The sequence below is a fragment of the Carassius carassius genome, chromosome 8 (assembly GCF_963082965.1).
Source record: "Carassius carassius chromosome 8, fCarCar2.1, whole genome shotgun sequence".
Classification (NCBI taxonomy): Eukaryota; Metazoa; Chordata; class Actinopteri; order Cypriniformes; family Cyprinidae; genus Carassius; species Carassius carassius.
Window position 1 is genome coordinate 8915470 of NC_081762.1, and position 23529 is coordinate 8938998.

Consider the following 23529-nt stretch of genomic DNA (forward strand, 5'->3'; position numbering starts at 1 on the left):
TTTTTTAATTCAGACGTATCAGTTTATTGAATTGTTAATCATTCTTGGAAGATATGAGACAAAACCAATCAATGTTTCAAAGCTACATTAAGAATCAAACATTTTTCTGTCGATATCTCATCACACCAAGAAGGAAAGAGAATAAATAAATTAATAAATATGACAAAAACAAACAAACAAAAATGGAGGCCAATAAAGTTATTGCTCACCGACTGAACAGATATAAAATCACATTAAAATAACTGTGACATTTAAAAGAAGACAGCAGATCATATCAACTAACATAGATTGTTCATAAACAGCAGACAGTCCTTGGTTTAAAGACATGAGAGACACCTGAGATAGATTTCAGAAAATTATGGATAGATGAAGGCAGGATATAAAGGGTTTCATTACGAAAGGACAGTGCGCACACCCTGAACTGGATAAGGGCACAAGGAAAATTTGTTCTAGGTGAAAAGAAAGTTCAGATTCTCAAAGGTCCTCAAAGTGCCACCTGCTGGCCATGTTTTGTTATAAAGATATTTTTGACAACTACTAACAATGCAGTGCAAATATTCTTTGTTGGAAATTGATTTTGTATATTTTATAACATAAAAGTGTTAACACATATGACACACATGTTAACACATATGAAATGATCCGGGTGTATGAAGACTTTAAGTGTTTTCATGAGGTCTGAAATCTGGCGCTTGTAGACCTGGTTCAACATGATCACTTTTGTCAGTAATGAAAATGTTAATGTTTTAGTGCTCCAATAAAACACACATATATATATATATTAAAATATAATCAGTAAATGTTTGAAGATTCCCCATTTATGTTTTTTGACAGCAGTGTAACATTAAACTACTGAATGTCAAGAAATATTAGAAGTGTTATTGGGGAGTAAAAAAAAGAGCACCAATCTGAACATAATCCCATGGGGCAGTTTATATTTATTTACCGATTTATTTATTTTTTTAGAGGAAAAGGAAAAAAGGAGGAAGAGCAAGTGGTAGTGGAAGAGATGACATTTATTTACAGAAACATTTAGAGGAAAGAGAAATGAACAGCGCAAGTGTGAGTAGAAAAGTGAGAGGAAAAACAAGAAAGACGAAAATAAAATGTACAGAAAATTCTAGAGGAAGAGGAGAAATAAGAAGAAAACTCTTTTACTTATTTTTCTTCTTCTTTCTCTAAAACAATCTGGAAATAAAATTTTCCCCTTAAGTGGAAAAAAGAAAAAGAGGAAGAAATTAAAAAAAGGAAAATAAAATTATTTACAGAAATGTATAGGGGGAAAAAAAGAGTCAGAGAATAGAGGAAAAGGAAGCAGAAAAGAGAGCAGGAGAACAAACTAAGTGTGACTCAGGAAAATAACAGACAGTTTGAAACCTTTGAAATGCAGCACATGAATAAAAAAACATGAAATTGTTATATAAAAATAAAAGTGAACAAAAGTACACTGTTCACACCTTAAATAAAAGAAAAACAAACTTTACTTGTTCTAAAGGGGCTCCTCATCCTCATTTTCTACACCCTCCTTGTTCTCCGGGACGGGCTGCAGGGTGGAGAGAGGGATGGGTGGTGGAGGAGAGGAGGGCGGTAGGGCTGGGCTGCTGTCGGGACTTCCTGTCTCACTGTCACTACTTCCTGTCCCGCTACTGCTGCCACTACTGCTTCCAGTCATCATGCTTCTGCTGTTCCCCACGATCACCTCGTGCTTCACGCCCTCAATCCACACCTCCATCTCCTCCTCCTCTTTTTGCACTGGGGCCGCTGGGCTCAGGGAATGGACGTGAGGGACCACGGGTGCAGACAGAGGCGAGGAGGGAGCTGTGGTGGAGCCAGGGGAGGATGGAGGGGAGGAGGCCTGAGGAGGCTTCGAGGCTTTACGATTTGTGTCACGGAAACTGGCAAGAGGGGGGCGCAAGCGTACACCACTGCGTGTGGAGCCCTCAATGGCTTTTTGAAGCTGATGCAAAAGAAGAAATAAGTGTTAGACTATCTGGAAAAGAAGAATTAACTAGCCATGACAACTGATGGATGGATGAGCTACCTCTTTCAGTGCTACCACTCCCACTAGTTTTCCAGTATTGGTTACATAGGCATGACTGAGGCCCAGCAGAGAGAACAGGGTATGAGTCTGGGGGAAAAAGTGTTTTTATTGACCTTCCATATCATCAAGATACAATGAGCAGAACAATTTTATATCACCATGCTTAAATGAAAAAAATGTGTTCCATTAATGCAAGCGTTTTCCAAACTGAAGTTTGTGAGTTAATATAAAGCTAATGATTACTAAATTAAAAGTAAAATGTAAATAAATAAAAAATAAATAACTGTACAATAAAAAAATAAAACGCTTGCTAAAAATATACTATTTTATATATTATTTAAAAAGGTGTGTTTTTTTTATACCTGTTTGCCATGTGACTATTTACAGACATCAGTGAACTGTAAACATGCAAAAGTGTTGTTGAATTATTGAAATATTAACATAAAATCTCAATATTTTAGGTTAAAGGGTTTTGGCTAATAATAAAAAAAGAAAAAACAATAAATAGGAATATATCATTAGAATTTTGGCCAATAATTAAGCCAATAATTATTTTAAAATATTAAATAATTATATGAATTAAATGTAACGTTATTTAACATACTGCAAATTAAAATCTAAATTATTTTATTTAAAAAATGTAAATACTACAACTGAAATTATTCGTTTTAAATCTAAGTGAATTTAGGGATCACAACAATGTACATTATGAAAAATAGATATAAATTTTGAGATTTGCCAGATTACATTTAACAATGTCATTTAAAGGGGTCATGACATGAGAAACCAAATTTCCCTTGATTTCTTTTGCACAGAAGTAGTCTTTTGTCTGCTTAAAGGTGCACTAAGCAATATTTGAAAAACGTTTTTGACCACAGTGTCAGACTGAGTCCCAAAACACACGTGTAGCCAACCAGCAGTAAGGGGGCGTGTCTAGCATACACTGTAAAATCTAATAAGTTGGGCTTACTTAAAAAAAGCATGCAAACTGATTGCCTTGAAAAAACTAAGTAAAGTGAAATAGGAATAGTATGTTGTACTGACAAATGCTTATTTAGTATAGTTAACTTACACAAGAGTTCTAGTAACTAAAAAAGAACTGTAGGGGGTACTTGATCCTTTCATTTAGGTTTACTCATGATTTAGTATAGCTACTTACTGACTCCCAGAATGCATTGCACAGAATAAATTATGCAGTTGCTTTGTTTTAAAGTTGTTTTTATTTGCCAATTTTATTTGCTGCCTTGTGTCAGCAGTAGCACAACAAAAAGAGCAAATAAAATGGCTATTGTTACAATTAATGAAAATAAATTAAATTTAATTGTTACCATTGTTGTGATTCACGTGATGAATGTTTAAGTCTGTGTGTGACTTCAGCATATTACCACTCACTATTTAAGGATTATATAAAAAGCATATCAAGGTATTTATGAAAAATAAAATCTCAAAAAGGTCATTATTAAACACACACATAAAAATGCTTTAATTAAAAAATAGGTCATTTTATAAAAGCAACCTATTTATTACTTTTCTTTGAAATCAAATAACTCTGATTTCATGATGCATTTCTCCATTAATAGAGAGAAAATTATAGTAACATAAATGAAGTTTCAAGTGCCCAACCAAAGGGAATGCTAATCACTATAATGGTGAGCTAAAAAAAAAAAAAACGGCAATTAGCAACATATTAGTGCACTGCTGCCTCTCACTGGTTTATTAATGTCATTGGTTCCTTTGTGGCTACTTGAATATTTTAAGTAAGTGTCACTCAAAACAGTACGTAAATTGTTTTATTTGCCTTGAAAGTAGCTGAAACTTTATAAAACATAGTAAGTATAACGACTAAGTAAAGATAACTAATTAAATCTAAGTAAGGTAAACTATTGGATTTTACAGTGTAGAGCACGTGACAGATATTTGTAGATCAACTATAGATAGAGAGAGATGGCAGATAAGAATAGAGGAAAATATCAGAGGAACAAAACATTCAAAATGATGGTTACTATCAGGCAAGAGGTAAGACCTGCGTAAATATTGTAGCAGCTTTCCAACAGTAGAGAACTCAAGGAATAGGAAGTGCTCTAATCGAATGGCGAGGTTGCGTTGTTTCTTCTTGATAGGTGAGTAATGTTGATTTTGCATTGTTTCACACAACCTATCTGTGCTGGCTTTTGCTTGTGTATCATCTTCACTTATTTCCGCGATCGCCGTTGCCAGGGTTGTGAACTTATGTGTGTGGATGCTTAACGGCTTGACACTTATTTGGGCTGAATGCAGAACAGAATTTGAATCACTGCCTCTATCTTGTCTAAACTGGATACAGTATACAGATGCGTATTCACTTTCTGACACAGTCCACGTGCTTGAGTCTGTCAACAGGACAAAGGGAGTGAAAGAATGTTACATTTGATGCATTTGGTTTAAAGGGGTCATCGGATGCTACATGCACTTTTACAAGTTGTTTGAACTGAAATCACCCTTTTTGTTGATGAACTGATGAGCATTGCAACATCGATGCTGTTATTGAACTGAACTGAATCAACTCTGAACTGACTTGGAATTTTTATTTGTTTCATAACTGATGAAGTTTGCAATATTAACTCTGTTATATTTTCCTGTTTATTACACAGTATGTATTGTATAATGCACGAAGAGACATCTCAAATGACTTGACTCGATTTGGCATGTCTCTCACCTTATGCAGTGATGTTCTCTCAACCAGCTGGAAGGGGGAGGGGTCTATTCTGATTTGATCGATATCTAGAGGTTTGTCCATCTCTGTCTCCTCCCAGACTTTGATCTATGTGACCAAATCAAAACCACGTAAGGCTTCAACTCTGCTTTGCCTAGTTTTATTTTAGCAACTCTTCTGCAGTATTAAAACATCTAACAATATCCAGAACCTACATTAATACAATTTCCTTTCATGCTTTAATATCTACCTGGAAGCTTATTACTTATAGTATTGGTAATACCTGTTCTGGTGTCATTGTATCAGTTAAAGGTGGAGGGTAAGGCTCCTAGGGTGAAAAAAAAAGACAATAAATAAATATATTACACATGGCATGGTGCATTTAAACCAAGTATTCAAACTCATTAACATTTTAACAAGAATATTTGCATATTGACACATTCTATGGAAGACCATTCACTTCCCTTTAACTGCACATGTCCTTGAAAAACACTGATGAATATTAATGCAGACCATTAGCAATACATTGGCTCTTCTCATTTTATCGACCTTACATTAAAATTTCATACATGCTGAGGGCAATTCAGACACACAGGTTTTCACAAGGGACTTATAGACACGAACAATGTACCTGTGGCTGACCTTCTGTGTGTCGTTCTGAAGAGGATGAAAAGAAGTTACGTAAAATTCTCCTGAAAGATGGAGAAGGACCCTTATCTAGGCAAGAAGAGGAGGAGCGAGAAGAAAAAAAATGGAAAAGACGGAAGGCAGATTAAAGGATGAGTATCACTTATATGGCCTCAAGATGCTTGTTCACTAGAAGTGCTTGCCTGAGGTTTATTAAGGTTTCTAAAGAGGATGGCTCAGTTATGTTTGCTGGAGAGTTTCTCACCGGGAGACGTGTGATTGGTGGATGGTTCTGAAGGTTTGGGTGGAGGCACAGGACCGTTTCTTTCCTCCTGAACTGGTATCGTCTAAACATTTCACAGAGAAAAGTAAGTACAAACTGTCATTTTGAAAAGGCATACAAAAGCAAAATTTCAGGAAAAATAAAAATAAAAACTATTATGTAATGTAATTTTATTATTATTTATTCAATTATATTTTCTAAGCAAAGCAGTTTCCTGTTGTGTTTTGATGGGTGGATGGACGGATAGGGATCATAGATAGATAGATAGATAGATAGATAGATAGATAGATAGATAGATAGATAGATAGATAGATATACCTTATCATCTTCATTCTCCTCTTCTTCCTCATCAACAAAGGCAAAGGATTCCCAGCTGATTTTGGCACAAGGCACTTGTCCTTGTGTTAGGATCCGCCTCTCTGCTGACAGCCACCAATCACAGAGGGCGAGAAGCTCAGACCGCTCAATGCTGCCCAATAGAATCATAGATTCTGTTGAAGGTGAAGTGAGTTCAGAAGCCAGTTACATACTGTATGAGCATTAAAATGGTTTCTGACACTAGGGCTCTGTTCCAAAACCCGTACAGCTGTATAGAGATAGGCCTTATTCAGGTCCTGACTGATTTGAAATTCTATAAAGAAGCAACTTCATGTTGCTAAGCAAACGACATGAGGCTGATAGCTTGTTAGGATTTTAAACAGAGCTTTAGGACTGAAACAAAATACAAATTCATAGCTCACCTTGGTAGACTGCATGCAGCTAGAAAAATGCCATAATGGGAAATGTAATTAGACTCAAGAAATTGTCTAGACAGCCTGCGTGACATTACCTTTGGAGTCGACCAGTGGGAAGGTTTTTAAAGAGGTCGAGTCCAGCAAATGCAGTACTTCTCTGTATGTAGAATGGGAACATAAAAACTTCACTTTCCTCACCATGATGTCCTCCACGAAGATATTATACTGGCTGTAGTAAAAACAGAAACTGTGTGGTAATTTCACTGGCTAAAGGCTGGTTGACAGAGCTTAAAAAGGTTATTAACTCTAGACCGGTGGTCTATGGTCTATTCTAATTGTACAAGAGATGTACAATTCTTAATCCAAATAATAAAATGCACTTACTATATATAAAAGTGTATAGTTAGTAAAATAAATATGCTTTTAAAAGGAAGCAGAAAATGTCACATTTAATCAAACTTATTGGCTGCTTTAGTGATATGGGTAAAATAACGACACATACCATATTAGGCCCAGTAATAATATTCATAATTTTAACAACCCCCCCCCCCCCCCCCAAAAAAAATACCTTTAATTTTTTTCATACTGTACCAGTGTTATTTTATTATCATTAAGATTAAGAAGTATTATAGTTTTTTACAAATATTTTGAATTAGATTATTTCTATATTTTCTGCATGCTCATGCAGAATGTTCAATTTTTAGTAATTGTGTTTTGTAATTTTTATTGTTTTAAAACGTCTAAATAACTTGTAATATTTTTTATTTCAGTTTGAGTTATTTTAGTACATCAAGATAAATTAGAAGACCTCGGAAACTAGCTGACATCTCACTAGTTAACATTTATTTTAAGTAATCCCATTATGTTTTACAGTAACACTACACTGTACATTATAATGCTGTACTGATGTCTAAATTAACTTATAGCATTTAAAGTCATATTTTTTTATTTCCTTTTTTAAAAGTAACAATTTCTTCATGACTTAAAATGGCTTAAATTTAACTCTACACCCTTACCTCTTTTAGCATACAGTACATAGACCAATGAATATGCAAATCAGTCCCTGCCTCCACTCAATATGCCTGCTCCACTTTCACTCGCTCAACTGAAGTAGCAAACGCTACAGAACGACAAGTGGCAATACTAGATTTAATTTAGCCATTTAATTTTGAACCAGAAACTGATTCAGATGAAGAAGAGGAGGAGTGAATCATAAAGGATTGTCTAAAAGTCCATGCATCAGAATGCTAATGAATTTTATGTATTGCTCTAAATAATGGTAACTGATATGATTCGCTTTTGGCTTGACTATGTTATCAAACAGCTAATGTTGCTAATTTTACACAAAACACGGTTTTATTTGCCATTTTAGACAGCTAAGCATATTGACAAACCCCTGAAGGACATGTAAAGAGTGTTAGCTGGAAGGGTGCCAAAACTTCATGTTGCTGCCCCTCGTTAACAAGTGTATTTACTAATAGTTCCCGCTGCTAATGAATCACAAGGACTTTGAGGTGCTGTGTGCATGCAAGGGTGAGGGAACCTGGTTGCGGTGTGAGCCAAGCACAAACGTGGAGCCATAGTGCTGGCATTTGTGATGTCTGCGCACCTTATGTGGCCGAAGCCCAGCTCTGGGAGATAGGGCAGCTTCTTGACCTGGATGATGGAGTCGTACAGTGATGGCTGCAGACCCTGCGCTACCATGTTGGCCAGGATGACGGCGACCATCATGGGAAGGATGTGAGAGATCTGACCGGTCAGCTCGAAGCAGATCACCGCGGTGGAAACGGTGTGAGTGACGGCCCCCGTCAGCGCCGCTGCACCTTCAGGAACAGGGATAAAACAATAGAGTACCAGGAAGGAAAGATGGAGAACTGTAAGACAGGGTCATGAAAGGGGTGACATAATGAATGGAGGGAGTATGGACACATGCAGCGGAAGATCAGAGATTAAGAGAAGAAAAGATAGGAACAGGAAGTGACATCATAAGCACAATATGAGCACACATTAGGTAAGCGTGGTGGATTGGAAGAGGAGGAAAGGATGACTGACCAATGACAGCGTACCCTCCAGGGATGATGCGGTACAGTATTCCATCAAACAGGATACCGTGAGGAAAGAGAGTAGCCATGATCTCACCCACTAAGCGACCAAATGCGGCACCTGTAAAGACATTGCAGTGGATATTCAAAAATAAAAAGAAATAAAATATGTGTTTCTATGAAAGTAAAAAAAGAAATAATTATATGAGTGTAACAAGTGCATTTACATTTTTACCCTGAGATCTGAAAGTCTGGGACATGCAGCTAGCGAAAATTGTTGCATAAAAAAATAAAATAAAAATAAAATAAAAAATGCCTGACTAACTTCTTTGAGTCTAATAAGTGAATGTACATATTAAGCTGTTGAATATTATTGCATGAAGTAAAATAAAATAATAAAATGAAAAGAAAATAAAATAAATAAAATAAAATAAAACATTTTATGTGCATGGCTAATTTCTGTAAGTCAAAGTGAATTTAAATATTTAGAGGGAGATCCAAGTCTGAGACTGGTACTGAAAATGATAGATTTTTTTTTCTAATTACAAGAAATGGTTTTAAAAATGTAATTAAATTATTTATTTGACCAAAAAAAAATACTTATTTGATTAGTGTCCTGAAATTGTGTAAAAACATAAATATTTATTTATAATAAAATCTTATATATATAAATATATATTGTCATAACACTAATTTCTTTGAAAACATTCATTTGTTCAAAATCTTCAAATCAATAAATTATTTTTATACATTTTATAACTTTGAAATAGATCTCAAATCCCAGCACGACAACATGGTTTCTTTTGGATCCCACTGTATGTTAAAAGGATCCTTAAATAAATGAGAAAATATCTGTAAATAGCAGCCACTAATAAATAAATAATACCAGTGACCTACCCAATACAAAGACAGGCATGAAAGCTCCAGACGGGATGGGCATTGTGGTGGAAACTGCAGACATCCAGAACTGTGAGATGAATAATAATGCTTTCACATGATTGCCTTAATTCTAAAATCTCAAAGACTGCTGTCAGCACAACCTGTATTTAGCAACTGCTTCAGCAGCTTCAAACATGACAGATGGAGAGAGAGAATGACTGTGGAACAAGCAGCTTTTATTCAAGCCAGCTAGACAACTATACATGATAACTAAAACTAGTGTCAGTGCATGATACTTTCATAGTGTTTAAAGAGAAAATTACTTAACTGACAGAGAACAATGTGAACAAAATATCGCAAAGGACCAACCTTCATGATAAAGAAGAGAATAAGAATGACAAAGATGCTGACATCAGGGTGAAACCACACAGCAGAGCGACCGAGACCAGGAGGAAGGGAGGAACCCCATATTTTAGTCCAGGTGAAGTTATCAAACAGAGAGTTGATGCACTCCCTGGGCATCAGCTGCAGACAAACACAGTCAAACTCACATTTAAACCCAAATGAATGAAATATTTCAAAGATTTAAGTTTGTCTGAATGACAGACAGACCATAAACATTAAAGCAGTGGTTCTCAACCTCTGTGACTCAAATTCCCACCATTCTACACAAAAAGATCTGCTGTAATGACAACGTTTTGTTTTTAAAACATATTTGAATCAGTGCATACCACTCGTTTGTACATTCAATTTCCAGATTGCAATGTTCTTTCAGGTCCCTACACCTCTAAATCAAAATATTTCCATGACCTTTCCAGTTGTTGTCGATTTATTGGATAAGCATTGAAGATGAGGATTTATAAAAGTATTTGTACTCACAATATATACTTGATAAAATATCAGAGCTTGGCATAATTTGAAACAAATATTTATTGATATATAATATATCCTATATAATAAATGATTTATAAAAAAAGAACACCCGGTCAAACACAAAGTGAGAATCCTGGTTCATCAAAGACCAAAAAAGTAAAATAAGAAATATCTAGATTTTTAGTAGTTTTAGTTTATTTGTATGCTTTTTTTTGTCTTATTTAAAATCATCCTGGGGCCCCTTTTGGAAGTTTGCCAAGGTCCCCTAGTAGGCACCGGACCCCTGGTTGAGAACCTCTGCATTAGAGGAGGATCCTAAATAGCTGATATAATTTTTTAGTTATAAAAATGAACAAAATTGTAGCATCAGTTATCAAATATTTCTAATCTGACCTCTCCAGCCATGAACTGCCCAAAGCCAGGAGGGAATGTCAGTGTCGTAACCACTAAGGTCACAACAGCAGGGAAAATCAGCCGGCTGAGAAAGAAAATGTGACACATTTTGTAATTATTTTGCTTGAGTAATAATTTGAAAGATTGTGATTACAGCAAAATAACTCTCAGGTGAGTACTGCATACTCTTAGAATAATGCTAAAGGTAATATATTGTCTGTTATCATTTGCGGAGTTAATTTCTCTTACTGTTTTGTAAGGAATCTTGTGAGAATGTTCGGTCTTCTCATGAACAGGACAACTTGGCGGTTCAGGTAAACGAAGAAAGCTCCCAGGAACCCACAAGAGATCCTGTGGAGAAAAAGCAAATCAGAGACAAAAACAATCATATTATTCCAACGATTCAAATATAAAAATCACATTTACAGCTATAAGTTTGACAAGAAGTTTGCTGTGCTCTTTTGCTGAATTGTTTCGGATCAGTGTGAGCACAATTATTATGCAATATAGTACAATAAATTCATCAAAATGTGTTAGTGAAACTTGACCTTCTAACAAATCAAATATACTGCCACCATCTGGTCACTTTGGTTAAATTAAAGAGCTGTGTGCTCAGGTATGCGAGTGTGTCAAGGGTTGCAGTATGGCACACGCACACACACACACACACACACACACACACACACACAGCTTCAGGATTGTGCCCTCACCACGAACGGCACGCTCTCGCCCCCGCGCTCTCACCCAATAATGGCGAACGCCGGGAGCTCCTGCAGGTCGAAAGGAAAATCCATACGGAAGTTGGTGCGGAAGAGAGCAGTGATGGTAACTGAAACAACAGATATGGGAATAAAACATACTCATTACAGAGTAGTGGCAGTGTATGAGTCATGTGACTTCATTCACGAATATGACTATTCATCTCACCTGCATCCTTATTAAACACAGACAGCACTCTAAAAATAAAAGCACTGAAAGTGGCAGCAAAGTAGCCCCTCCAGTAGTTTCTCACAGCAAAATAGGTTGATGTAACTTCAATGCTGAATAAAACACCTGGATGAACCAAAGAAACATTTAGAGTGGTTACTGGCATCTACAGAAGGGAATTTCAAACTTTCTAAATCCATCAAATTTGATGATACAAATGTGAAATATTTTTCATTCTTCCCAGGAAAGACTTTACTGTCACTTTCAACTTATTACATTTAATGCATCCTTGTAGAATAAAATTCTTAATTTCTTTCAACAACAATAAATATCTGCCTCCAAATTCTGTTTGGTATTGTATATCTTATTTATTTATTTAGTATTAATACTATTTATACAATCAAAATATGAATGCAAAAACCTCTACGTCTAAATATATCTATACATTTCACTGGCAAATAATCATACATTCTGCTTAAGATTCAGAATAAAAAACAATTATTTGAAACACAAATCTTTTAAAAAATGTAAAACGATTTAATTTCAGTATTTAATTTAATTTAATTTAATTTAATTTCGGTTAATTAAACAACCATTAATCCTTTCAAGAAAGAATTGAAAAATTAAGGAAAATGGCATTTCTGCACACACTTTACCTCCGAGAGGGGTTCCAAAACAGCATCCAACCCCCACAGCACAGCCCACTGTGAGGATGTCTGTATAACAGTATGGGCTCTACTGACACAGAGGCAGACAAAAACAGTGAAGCAGACACAGTTGAGGGTACAACAACTACAAAAGCTGTCCTGCTCCTGGATGATAAATGAGCATTCAGCATTTTATGAATGGAGAAGCCAAATGTGCATTGCAGGATCTCCATGCACTTCTACTTACCTGATAAACTCCAGAGAAGAAAGACATAAACCTGCTTAGCACAGCGGCACAGATACTGGCTATGTGAACAAAGGGACCCTAACGCATAAAAATAGCACAGTTTAAAGGTAAGCATCAGATGGGGCTGAGGCCAGTTTAGGTGACATTAACTGGCACTTGTACAGTGCATTTTGTATCATGTAAAATGAAAAACTGAGGCCCCTGTGTATGTTACATGAGACTGCAAAATCAAATGTTTCTCACCTCTTTGCCAACCGGCATACCGCTGCCCAGGCCAGCAGTGAGTCCCACCACCTTCGCAATAAATGCCTTGAGCGTCAGATACTCCTTCAGCACAACACCTCGGAGTATGGTTTTCAGCTCTGGAATACCAGAGCCTGAGGGGAAATAAGAGTCAGAGGAGGAAAGAAAATACACAAAACAATCAAACGGCTTGGAAAAAGAAGGAATGTGAAAGGTCTGTAAATCAAGTTACAACTGATCAGATGTGACATTGTACTGAACCCAAATAATTTGAAAGTGTCAGTTTTATAGGATAAAATAAAAGAATATCTTCCTGTAACCTGCATAATTACCACAGGTTGGCAATCAATGGGCTGAATAGATGAACCAGCAGGTGGCGTTGTTGAGTAGTAAACAGTGAGCAGAAGTTACAGTAGTTAAAGAAAATACTTTTTTTATGTGGCTGATATACTGTATATTAACTACAAGTGACACAGTATACAGAAAGTGTACTTTATAGAGACAGACAAAGGATGTGTAGACACCTCAATAAATAACAAAAAAAAGAGGTTATATAAAGAGGCATGGTATAAATTGAATTCGCCAAGCATTTAATATCAGTAAAGAACTGAGTTCGGCTTTCAAACACAGCCAGAAAATAAATAAATGATCCCTTTAGGACAAAACTATATCTTTAATGATAGTGTGTAAAATATATTAACGAGCAAAAACAACAAAAACAAAAACATTCTCAATTCACTTCTAGCCGGTGAGGCAAAAAGATAATCTCAGACCCTGGCGAAAGAAAAAATAAACAAGTAAATAAAACTAAAGAAGCTAATGAAACAATGAAAGCTACACACCAATGGCCTGAGGAGCGACCAGGTGGCAGAAGAGGGAGGCAAACAGGATGAGCACCATGGGATAGAAGACCCAGACCAGGTACTGCAGCGGGATATTTCCCCTCAACTCCCCATAAAACCACTTATAGGCTGAGAGACACGGAGAAGGACAGAAGTGATGGAGCACATGAGGTAGAGAAAGAGAAGGACAACAAAGAAGACAAAAGCAAGCAGTATGTAGAAGTTTTAGAAATGAAAAGTGGGAAAAACATGGAAAAGAGACAAAAGAATAGGACATATAACACTAGGCAAAACAGAAGAGGGATGTCCAAATGTTTTGATACATGGACCCCCAAATCTCTCTCTCTCTCTCTGCGCACACACACACACGCACGCACGCACACACACACACACACACACACACACACACACACACACACACACACACACACACACACACACACACACACACACTTTGAATTATAATGAATAAGACACAAATAAGAGAAATTAAATCAAACAATAAATATATACTAACTAAATACAACATATATGCAAAATTAAATAACAGAAGAATAAGTAAAAAGACAAGCAGATGGTATTCTGGGGAGACTAGTACCTTGTAGACTCTTGGCACTAGCATAGTCCATGGTCCAGCTAACTAATGCCATGGTAATACCCAACAACACCAGAAAGATCCAGTCTTCCCCCAATTTCGAGACGAGGAACTTCTGTACTCGAGCCACACAGTCTGGGAAAATATTACAATTCCTATCAGATTCCAGACTTCACATTTATTTCCTTCTGGCTTTTGCAAGGCTCATTGTTACTGACCTCTGCACTTGGAGTAGGATCTGCGTTTCTTGAAGGACGACGTGTGGCCCTGCTCCTCCTCCTCCTGCCGGTCATGAATGCTGCCTATGTCCAGCTCCACATGCTTGCGTCTGTGATGGCGTCTTCGATTGTGACTGCGCCCATGGTGACTGTAATGGTGCTGTCCATGGTAGTGATGTCCATGTCCATGTTTTTTCCGCTGTCTCTCCATCAGAAGGCGAGTGGCCTCTCTCCTCTGGGACCCACCAGGGTGCTCCCTGTACTCTCCATATAGCTGATGGAGAATATCACAGGTTTTTGTTACAGAAGAGATCAGATAAATACCTGACAGATTTACCTGAAGCAACTTACAGGTACAATCCCCATGGAGCAGCTTTAAACATAACAAAACTTAATATAAATAACCAAATATTATAATAGATAACTAAATAAATTTTTACATATTCACAATATAAATGAAAAACTATAGTATTTAATGACACTAAAAGAACTCTGTCTTACAGTTACCAGGTCAGATTATTTCCCACTACAACACACCGCCTTATCTTGTGCAGATATACAAGACATCTGCTGTTATACCTTTAGATTTGTCAGAACGAAGTCCATTTGAAAACAATTTGTATATTTATTGAAAATATCTAATACTGAATAGTCACATTTGTTGCAATAAGATACCAAAAAATCTTTTCAACTGTATTTCAGGAGGTCAAAAGTCAATAAAAGCTGAAGTATTTTTTCATCCAAATGAGCAAAATAAATGCTTTCCTTTGGTGTATTATTATTATTACTATTATTATTATTAGCATTATTGTCATGACTATTATTATTTTATTATATTTTACATTTTATTTTATTAGTCATAATATTTATGAATTTATTTTAAAATTGTATTATTCATTAACATTTAAGAAGTCAATGTTTTCTGCTGTCAACAGTTCTTCAGATTAACCATGGTAAAATATGCATTTCACTTATTCTGTTTGACCGAATATAAAAAAAAAACACTTTTAATGTTTCTCACTGGTGCGATCACATAACAAATTGTTACAGAAACGTCTCCAAAAAATAAAAATAAAAATAAATTAAAACATTGCTCTTGTTTTTTTTAAAACAACATGATGCACCCGAGAGGTGACAGAGGAGAGGAGAGTCCAAAAATAGAGGAAAATCTTCTCGACATGCTTCAAGTAAGACCACCGGCGGAAGAGCAGTAGTCTACATTTAGATTTATTACCATCCGGATGAGACCTAGACATCTGGAAAATACATTCCCTGTGTCTTCATTCCCACTTACTTTCTCTAACACACACACTCATCTTTGTTTTTGTTAAAAGTAGGGACATCCCATAGGCGTAATGGTTTTTATACTGTACAAACTGTATATTCTATGGACCTACACCAACCCTACACCTAACCCTAACCCTCACAGGAAACTTTGTGCATTTTTACTTTCTCAAAAAAAACCTCATTCTGTATGGTTTATAAGCGTTTTGAAAAATGGGGACATGGGTTATGTCCTCGTAAGTCACCCTCTCCTTGTAATACCTGTGTCATACCCATGTCATTATACAGAGTTGTGTCCTGATATGTCACAAAAACATGCATACAGACACACACACACACACACACACACGCCCCAGTAGTTTGACCTGAAACAAAAAGCATTTCTTTCTTACATATGTTAGATGAGATAGATGTTTCATTTAAATCCGCAAATCTCATAAATTACTCTATAAACAATTTGTAAGATTTCCTAATGATAGGGAGAGTAAATGGGATTGGGACATGATGTAGGCCTACCCTCCTACATGAAAAAATACTATAGTAATTTATAGTAAATACTATAGTGTTTTTGAACCGTACTATATTAAAGTATTTGAATTCATTTGTTGAGGTAATTCTATAGTTTCTGTGGTAATATAACAACCATACTAATATAAACAAATTAATTTACCCAATACTGTACTACGTGTTCTACAATTATAGGGTATAATATACTAAAATACACTACAGTTTACTGCAGTAAAAACTAAAGTATATTACAGTATTTATTACAGTTTATCAGTTCACTGTAGTTAACACTACAGTATGCTGTAGCATTCATTAACAAATTGTTGTAAATACTATAATATATACAGTATAATACACTTTACTATAGTATATGTACTTCAAAAACACTACAGTATTTACTATAAATTACTATAGTATTTTTTTACGTGGGCTGTGTGGTGAATATGAAACAACCTTGATGCACTGTATCAGAGTGATTAACTACAACTTGTTGAAATGTTGACTTATGGATTTACAGATGCTATTTTCAGTATGGAAATAAAGATGTGAAGAGGTAAATGTGGATCTGACAGAAGCGTTCGGGTTAAGAAATGTTTTGACAAATGTGATGCTTCATACAAAGTACTTTTAGCACAACATAATCTTTTTTTCCAAAAAAGTCTTTCCGAATGCTAAATATTATACTGCTGATGTAGAAATCTCATTTTAGAAATGTAATGAAGTAAACAATGAAAATTACTGTAGATGCAGAGGGGTGCAAAGTGCTCAAAACTTCTAGACAAGCATGATCAAATATGGGTTTGCATGTTTGTGGTGATCTTCATACTTGATAAGCCTAAAAAAAGTGAAAATAAATAAATGCTGTTTTTTTTATTCATACTTTTACATAAAAAAATAAATTAATGTCAAATAACTGCTGGTTATCTGCTGGAATCCCTGTATCATGGTTTCCTCAAAAAAAACAAAAACAAAAAAAAAATTGCTAATAATCTCAGATTTGCATAGAAACTCACTATGAGAAATGTTTTTGGAGTACAAGATATTTTGTATAACAATAAATAAATTAAATAAACAATACAATTTAATATGTTAAAATAAAAAACAATTATAATACAACTTTACAATATTACTGTTTTACTGCATATTTGATTAAATCAATGCAGTATTACAAACTTTTAAATTGTAGTATAAACTATTATGGTATATATATATTTTTTACTTAAAACCATTTTTCTTTGGTTTAGACCTATTATTTTACAAAGAATATTAAATGTGTATCTATATGTGTTACTATTTGGAGTTTTATTGCTTTTAGGCGCTCACTTTCACGTTTGGAATGGGCCTATGTAGAGGTTTATCATGTACCTCTCTTCCTCATAACACATCTCTCTCTCATTCCGTGCTTCTATCCAGTTACTTTCGTCCGTTCCCACAGTACATTTAATCCTTGCTTTCTCTATATTTCACCCCCTCCTCTCTTCTCATCTCATACCAGTCTGCTCCTACACCTATGGTCTTCTACACCCCCTGCAGATCCCCTCCGTCCGCCATAGATTGGAACTACCCCCTTTCTACCCAGGGCCTGTAATATTAGCTGCTAGGCTAATAATAGCTTCGGTGTGACCCAATGTTCATGGCCACACTTCCCCACACACCTCTGTGTGGATCTTTCTATCTTCCAATTTGTTCATCTGTCTTTCAAGGACTCCCAAGGAAAGCTGGAAACCTATAATCAGGTGACACTGTCATGCTTACTAGCACTAGACAGCTAACAACAAATGTGGCACTGAGGCAAAGAGTGCAGTTCACATATGCATGTACAAGAGCACAACCAAAGATTTTGTCATTTTAATATAAAAAAACACTAAGAGCACATCTACAAATAAGTAATTATATTCATAAAATGCTAATGTTTTAAAGCTAAAGCGTGTTGGAAAAAGTTTTTAATGATATGCCGCTGTGCTTTAGGTCATCCTGATGGCTGTATGGGAAGGCTATCGAGGCAATTGTCATGGTGTTGTCATGTGATGTTATGTAAAGTCATATGTAATTCTGGTGAAGGGCTTCTAAAATAGATGTTCTTCCCATGCTGGGATGACCACACTTGTCAACATATCCCAATATGCCTGGGCTTTCTGTCCAGGCTCTTTCATTTGGTAACTTTGTAAACTTCATATTAAGTAGAAGTGAAGTTAAAAAAATAAAAAAATAAAATAAAAATAAAACGATTGACCTCATATGTGAATCGCACAGTGTTGCTAACAATTAAAAATATATTTTTGGTAACTGAAAAAAGCTGAAATAAAATAAAATCTTAATAAGAAATTATGCATTGGCAACTATCTGAAATGAATAAGTTTAATGTGAAGAACTGAAATGACTAATATAAAATGAAAGCTAAATACAATAAAAACTATAAAGCATATAATGGAATAACTAAAACGTAAATATGAGACAAATAGCCGAGATTCAACAGTGAGTGATCAAAAATGCAACCAATAATATCACAAAAACTCTAAAATAACTAAACCACTGTAAAGTACAGCTAAAGCTAAAGTCCTGTTTGCAACAAAAATGGCTAAGAAACAGCTTGAGATTACCAGGTTTTCGATGTTTGCCAGTTATTGGTTTCCAGAAGCCATTTCTAGTATCCACCTATATCACATGACTGATAAAACTCTACAGTACCACTGGTTGTCGCTGCATGGAATATCTGCTTATTGTCATAAACAAGAACTCCTACGGATCATACATCAAATTAAAATAAATTTCAAAATGCTTTTAGTTGTTTTCATGCTGCAAATCACTGGAAGATTGAGGTATTCTATACAGTAGCTGACCCGTAACCCAAACTATGCTTATTGATCAAACATTTACACATTTTCTCTTGTTCAGTCAATGTTACATACTGTTTAATAAATCACAGTGACAAGACTGGCAAAAGATGACCTCTACTGATGACATAGAGTAAGAAAGAAATACTACATTGATAGTACACTCTAACCAAGATGTATCATCGGCATTTCAAACACTCAAACGTTCAACCTCTTTCACCTCCCCTTCAGTCAAAGCAGCAATCACAGCAGACAGTCAATCACACAAGATGTTCAAGGGACATACAGATCGGAATAATATTTCACAATATTACTGTTTTGTTGAGCAAAAGGTACTTCCTTCAAAAACCATTAAAAAAAAATACCGACCACAAACTTTTGAACAGTAGTGTATAAAATGTGTTTTGAGTAATTCTTCAGTTAGTCTTTTGATTCTGAATGTTAGAAAATGAATCTTATGTGTATTGTACTGTGTTAAAAAAGATTTCATCATAGCTTTTGTCAAGTTTTTAAAAGCTGTTAGAAAAAGTGCAAAATACACTTTCCCTTATTTGCACATATTTAAAAGTCCAGTTCAAAACAGAAATTAAGAAAGATTTTTAATGAAAAGACTTTAAATATATTTATTAAATTATTAATCTCTACTTTATTATGAAAGAACACTTTTTTTTTTGCATAGCCATTCTGACTGAAGAATCACTCATTTTTAATTATAGTCATAGTACTGACTACATGGGCTTATTCTCTTTAAAAAGTTGCACTGCAAACTTATACAAATAAACTAAAATAAAAGTACAGTCCTCTTCAGGAGCCTATATATACCTAAATGAGAGATGAAGTAAAAGATATAGAAAATGACAGGAGGAAAATGACTAACTCCTGTTGCACGTTCCCGTGAGTTCTGCAGCCCAACGCTCAAAACGGTGACTCAGTCAGTACAAATATACACATCATGCAAAGATTGTGCAACATCTTTCAGCCCATACTATTTCAAATGACAGAAGAACAGCAATTCACAACAGACTAAAGAGTAACCAGACAGAAGAAAGAGCAGAAGCAAGGGCGAGGGAGATAGAGAGAGAGCAGGAGAGAGACAGGGACTGACCACGGTCTGCTGATATCTCAGAGCCTTCCTTTGCGACGCATCTGCGGCCATTGACACACTGTCACTGAACCAAAAATAAACCGGCTGTCTGTCTTAGCATTCCCACCCTGGGGTGGCACGGACTGAGGGAGAGAGGGCTCGTGCAAATTCTCTCACTCAAGCTCTCTTTCCTAGCTTTACACATGCACAGCCATCTCTCTCACACACACCTTTTCATATGGTGGAACACAGCACTCCAGCTGCCCGACTAAGCCATGTGTGTGTGCGTTTATATGGATGTGCCTGTGCCTGGGACACAAACATGTGTTTATGCATGTGTGTGAGAGTTAGAAAGAGAGAGTAGATGCCAAACTAAACCCATCTGGCCCTTCATTAGCAGGGCTGGTTTATTTAATAGTGGCCAATCCTGTCGCCCCTGGCAACAAACTAAGACTCTGATCACCTGTTCATTTGGAAAGAGGCACAGTGAGGGTTTGAGCGGCCGAGGGAACTCCCCGTCCTCCATGAAACATGATGAGGGCAGCACAGGGAGGACCAAATCACCCAGTGCCGTCTCTGATTTGCCCTTTTCATCAGCGATGAACAACAGAATGATAAACAATACACTTAGAGAAAGTTTTAGCCTTATATAAACACATTCTGGATAAAGAAAAGAAAAACTTACAGTCAAATTAATTTAAAGGTTGGCAATGTCAAAATTCATCATACTGTATAATACAGTATACAATTTTTCCGGTTTTCCATTTTGTTTTTTTACTATTTTACCTTCATTGAATGTAGCATTGCTGGAAGGTATTAAGTAATGTTGAGTAATGCTAGTCCATTAATCAGCATGTGCTTCAAAGTTGATGCTTTTTACACTATCAATAACATTTTGGTTTTCAAGCAGGAATAAGCTGGTTGGCCAAATAGTCCCTTGAGGTTTAATACACTTTTTCATTTCCCTAAATTAATGAAATATAAACTGTTGTACTTACAACCATGTATACACACACACTCCAAGCCCCTGTTTTACAAATAAAAATGCAGTCAGGAGATGGTGTGATGCAATGAGTGGTTTCCATTTTACCTTTAAAATGCATGAAAATAATAGTTTTATAAGAGTTTGTAAGAGAAAATAAGAGTTTGTCACTCTTGAAATGACCTGTGCACTAAATCTAACCCTCATACTTGCATAACAAAAGCAGTCTATTTATTTAGTGGTCCAAGTTGAAGTCAGTATGTATATTAATGACAATATGGGACAAATATAATGTCATGTAGTGGCGGCAGGTGCTGCGGCTGCAGGTACATGTACAGTCAGACAAAACGACGTGCACAGTTATCAAAGGCGCGAGTGCGCGCACAGTCGTGGCAAACGATGTGTTCGACACGACGCGGCGCGTCTGTGGAATCAATGAGCTCAGTAATTAAAGAGGCAGGGCGGCGTTTCTGTTATTTGGTTTGTGACATTCTTTAAGGGAAACACCGCGTCGTAGCAACACTTGCCCAAGGCTGCTCACACTCACAGCGCTTGGTCACGTGTCGCACCAGAAACGTTTTCAGAACTGAAACTTAGAAATTGCTCACTGTTCCGGTTCTTTTAAAAAAACAGAACCGGTTCTGAATAAGAACCGGTTTTAAGTTCCCAACCCTACTCATGAATGGTTCCTCTGCAGTGAATGGGTGCCGTCAGAATGAGAGTCCAAACAGCTCATAAAAACGTCACAATAATCCACAGGTTAGTATCCAGTCCATCAATTAACATCTTGTGATTTCAAAAGTTGCATTTCTGTAAGAAACAAATCCATAAAGGACATCAAAATTATGTGTCCTCTATCCATAATATTGCTTCCTCCAATGAAAATGTTGTCTGATTCAGGACAGAAATATGCAGATAAAGCTAAAATGGTTCTAAACAAATATATTGGTGGATTTTGACATGAAAGGACAACAGGGGATACACCTTTTCACCAGAGGAAGAGTTATTATTGAATTTTTTGGGCTGAAGTGACCATTTAAAGTTAAAACTTTGGATTTGTTTATAAAAACACTGTTTTTTTTTTTTGCTTCACAAGACATTAACTGATGGGCTGAAGTCTTGTGAATTATTGTGGATAATTGTTACGTTTTGATCAGCTGTTTGGACTCTCATTCTGATGGCACCCATTCACTGCAGAGGAATCATCGGGAAAGAAATGTAATGCTAAGATTTCCCCAAATTTGTTCAGATAAAGAAACGATCTTGCATGTATTATCCAAAACAATAAGATGCTAATAGTTCTATAAAGATTATTTTCTCCAAATCTGTTCTTATAAAAAAAAAAAAAAACCTGGGGGTCGCCTGAAGTTCAGTTAATTTGAATCAAATTCTCATTTTTGAGTGAACTATTCCTTTAAGAAGTAATCTCATACAGGTAGAATTGCAGACAAATATTTTATTAAACCTTCCATGGCAAACATCTGATAGGTTATTATATTAAAATATGACATCTGAGCCTGTCTTTATCATTTACTGTCTGTGGTACAGTGATGTTTGGCAGAAACTCAGGTGAAGGAGGAGCTTAAAGAAACAGCTGTAGGATGTGGGTGAGGCAGCAAGAATGCAGGTAGATGACAAACAGCAAAAACAAAGAGCACTTGCAGAATACGAAGAGATGGGACCAAGAAGTTGATTCTTTGAGAATACAGCAAAAACACCAGTTTTCAAACAGCGAACAGAAACAAAACAGCCACTGACAAAAGAAGATGACCAAGTTTGGAAAATGAGAAACAGTTCCATCATTCTTCGCACACAGAGATGACATGTAAGTTCATGCTAACCAAATACATTTATACGCACATATTATTTTACATTATACTGCTGTGTGTTTGTGTGTGTGTGTGTGTGTGTGTGTGTATATATATATATATATATATATATAAACAACATATATAGACATATTTAATTCTTATTTATATATAAATAACCAACATTAAAACCTGAAACTTGATAGACACATTTTCACTGGCTCAATTCTAGTTAAATCAAAATTTGATAAATCAAGATGTTGGCATTTACATTATACTGATCTCACATTGGCTCCTGCGTGTGGTGAAGATTCTGGTGTGTTTTTAATGTAATGTAAAGACAGAAATGCAGAGAAACTGGTTGAGTGAGAGTGAATGTCTGGTAGTTTCATACACAAACTTAAGAAAGAATGTGCTGATAAAGGATGATCATTGGTGGAAGTGTTCAAGGCGTGATGTTGTCAAAATGTTTTTTTTTACTGTACGTGCATTGATGTTCTTGATAATCTTGAAAAATGGGAATCTATTTTTAAACCATTGATCACAAACAACAAATATAAAAATATAACAACACAAACAACAAATATAAAATTAACAAATATTTAGCTGCAACGGTGTTGTCTCATTTTACAAGACAATTACTTAAATATTTCATTGCTGAATAAAAATGTCAGAGACAATCAAAACAAAGCAAATCTAGATTTATGATCGATACTTAAAAGTACTGTGAAACGTACAAATCATTTA

At 35.7% G+C, this 23529-nt stretch overlaps 2 protein-coding genes across 4 annotated transcripts in view; one reads left to right on the plus strand and one right to left on the minus strand.

The window, feature by feature from the left end:
• LOC132145171 (chloride channel protein 1-like) lies at positions 1-20131 on the minus strand. 2 transcript variants are annotated; one of them, XM_059555961.1, is made up of 23 exons: positions 20014-20131; positions 14284-14557; positions 14069-14200; positions 13471-13599; positions 12629-12762; positions 12386-12463; positions 12148-12226; positions 11492-11617; positions 11309-11393; positions 10814-10915; positions 10565-10649; positions 9668-9823; positions 9317-9386; positions 8430-8540; positions 7987-8200; positions 6473-6606; positions 5962-6134; positions 5626-5707; positions 5365-5450; positions 5017-5061; positions 4737-4841; positions 2042-2128; positions 1-1957 (listed from the first exon to the last, which is right to left on the minus strand). In XM_059555961.1, the coding sequence occupies exons 1-23, from the start codon at positions 20062-20064 to the stop codon at positions 1490-1492; spliced, it is 3006 nt and encodes a 1001-aa protein (XP_059411944.1). In that variant the 5' UTR covers positions 20065-20131; the 3' UTR covers positions 1-1489. The 2 variants fall into 2 exon arrangements, with proteins under 2 accessions (XP_059411944.1, XP_059411943.1); XM_059555960.1 differs by having other exon boundaries at positions 7987-8251.
• Positions 17708-23529, plus strand: part of LOC132145172 (tyrosine-protein kinase STYK1-like) — a 12240-nt gene continuing 6418 nt past the window's right edge. The window contains exon 1 of one of the 2 annotated variants that reach the window (XM_059555963.1): positions 17708-17810. The gene's annotated coding sequence lies outside the window, so the exon portion shown is untranslated. Of the gene's footprint in view, positions 17811-22102; positions 22800-23529 lie in introns of those variants that run through there. The other variant, XM_059555962.1, reaches the window with a different exon arrangement.

What these genes read in the sequence shown, in the direction of transcription:
- LOC132145171 (XM_059555960.1), bottom strand. Translation starts at nt 20,064, where the DNA reads ATGGCCGCAGATGCGTCGCAAAGGAAGGCTCTGAGATATCAGCAGACC. An exon ending in TTCTCTTCTTTATCATGAAG is followed by an intron (nt 9,387 to 9,667) that starts GTTGGTCCTTTG and finishes TTCATCTCACAG; the next exon opens with TTCTGGATGTCTGCAGTTTC. An exon ending in CTGGGCTTCGGCCACATAAG is followed by an intron (nt 6,607 to 7,986) that starts GTGCGCAGACAT and finishes TTTTTACTACAG; the next exon opens with CCAGTATAATATCTTCGTGG.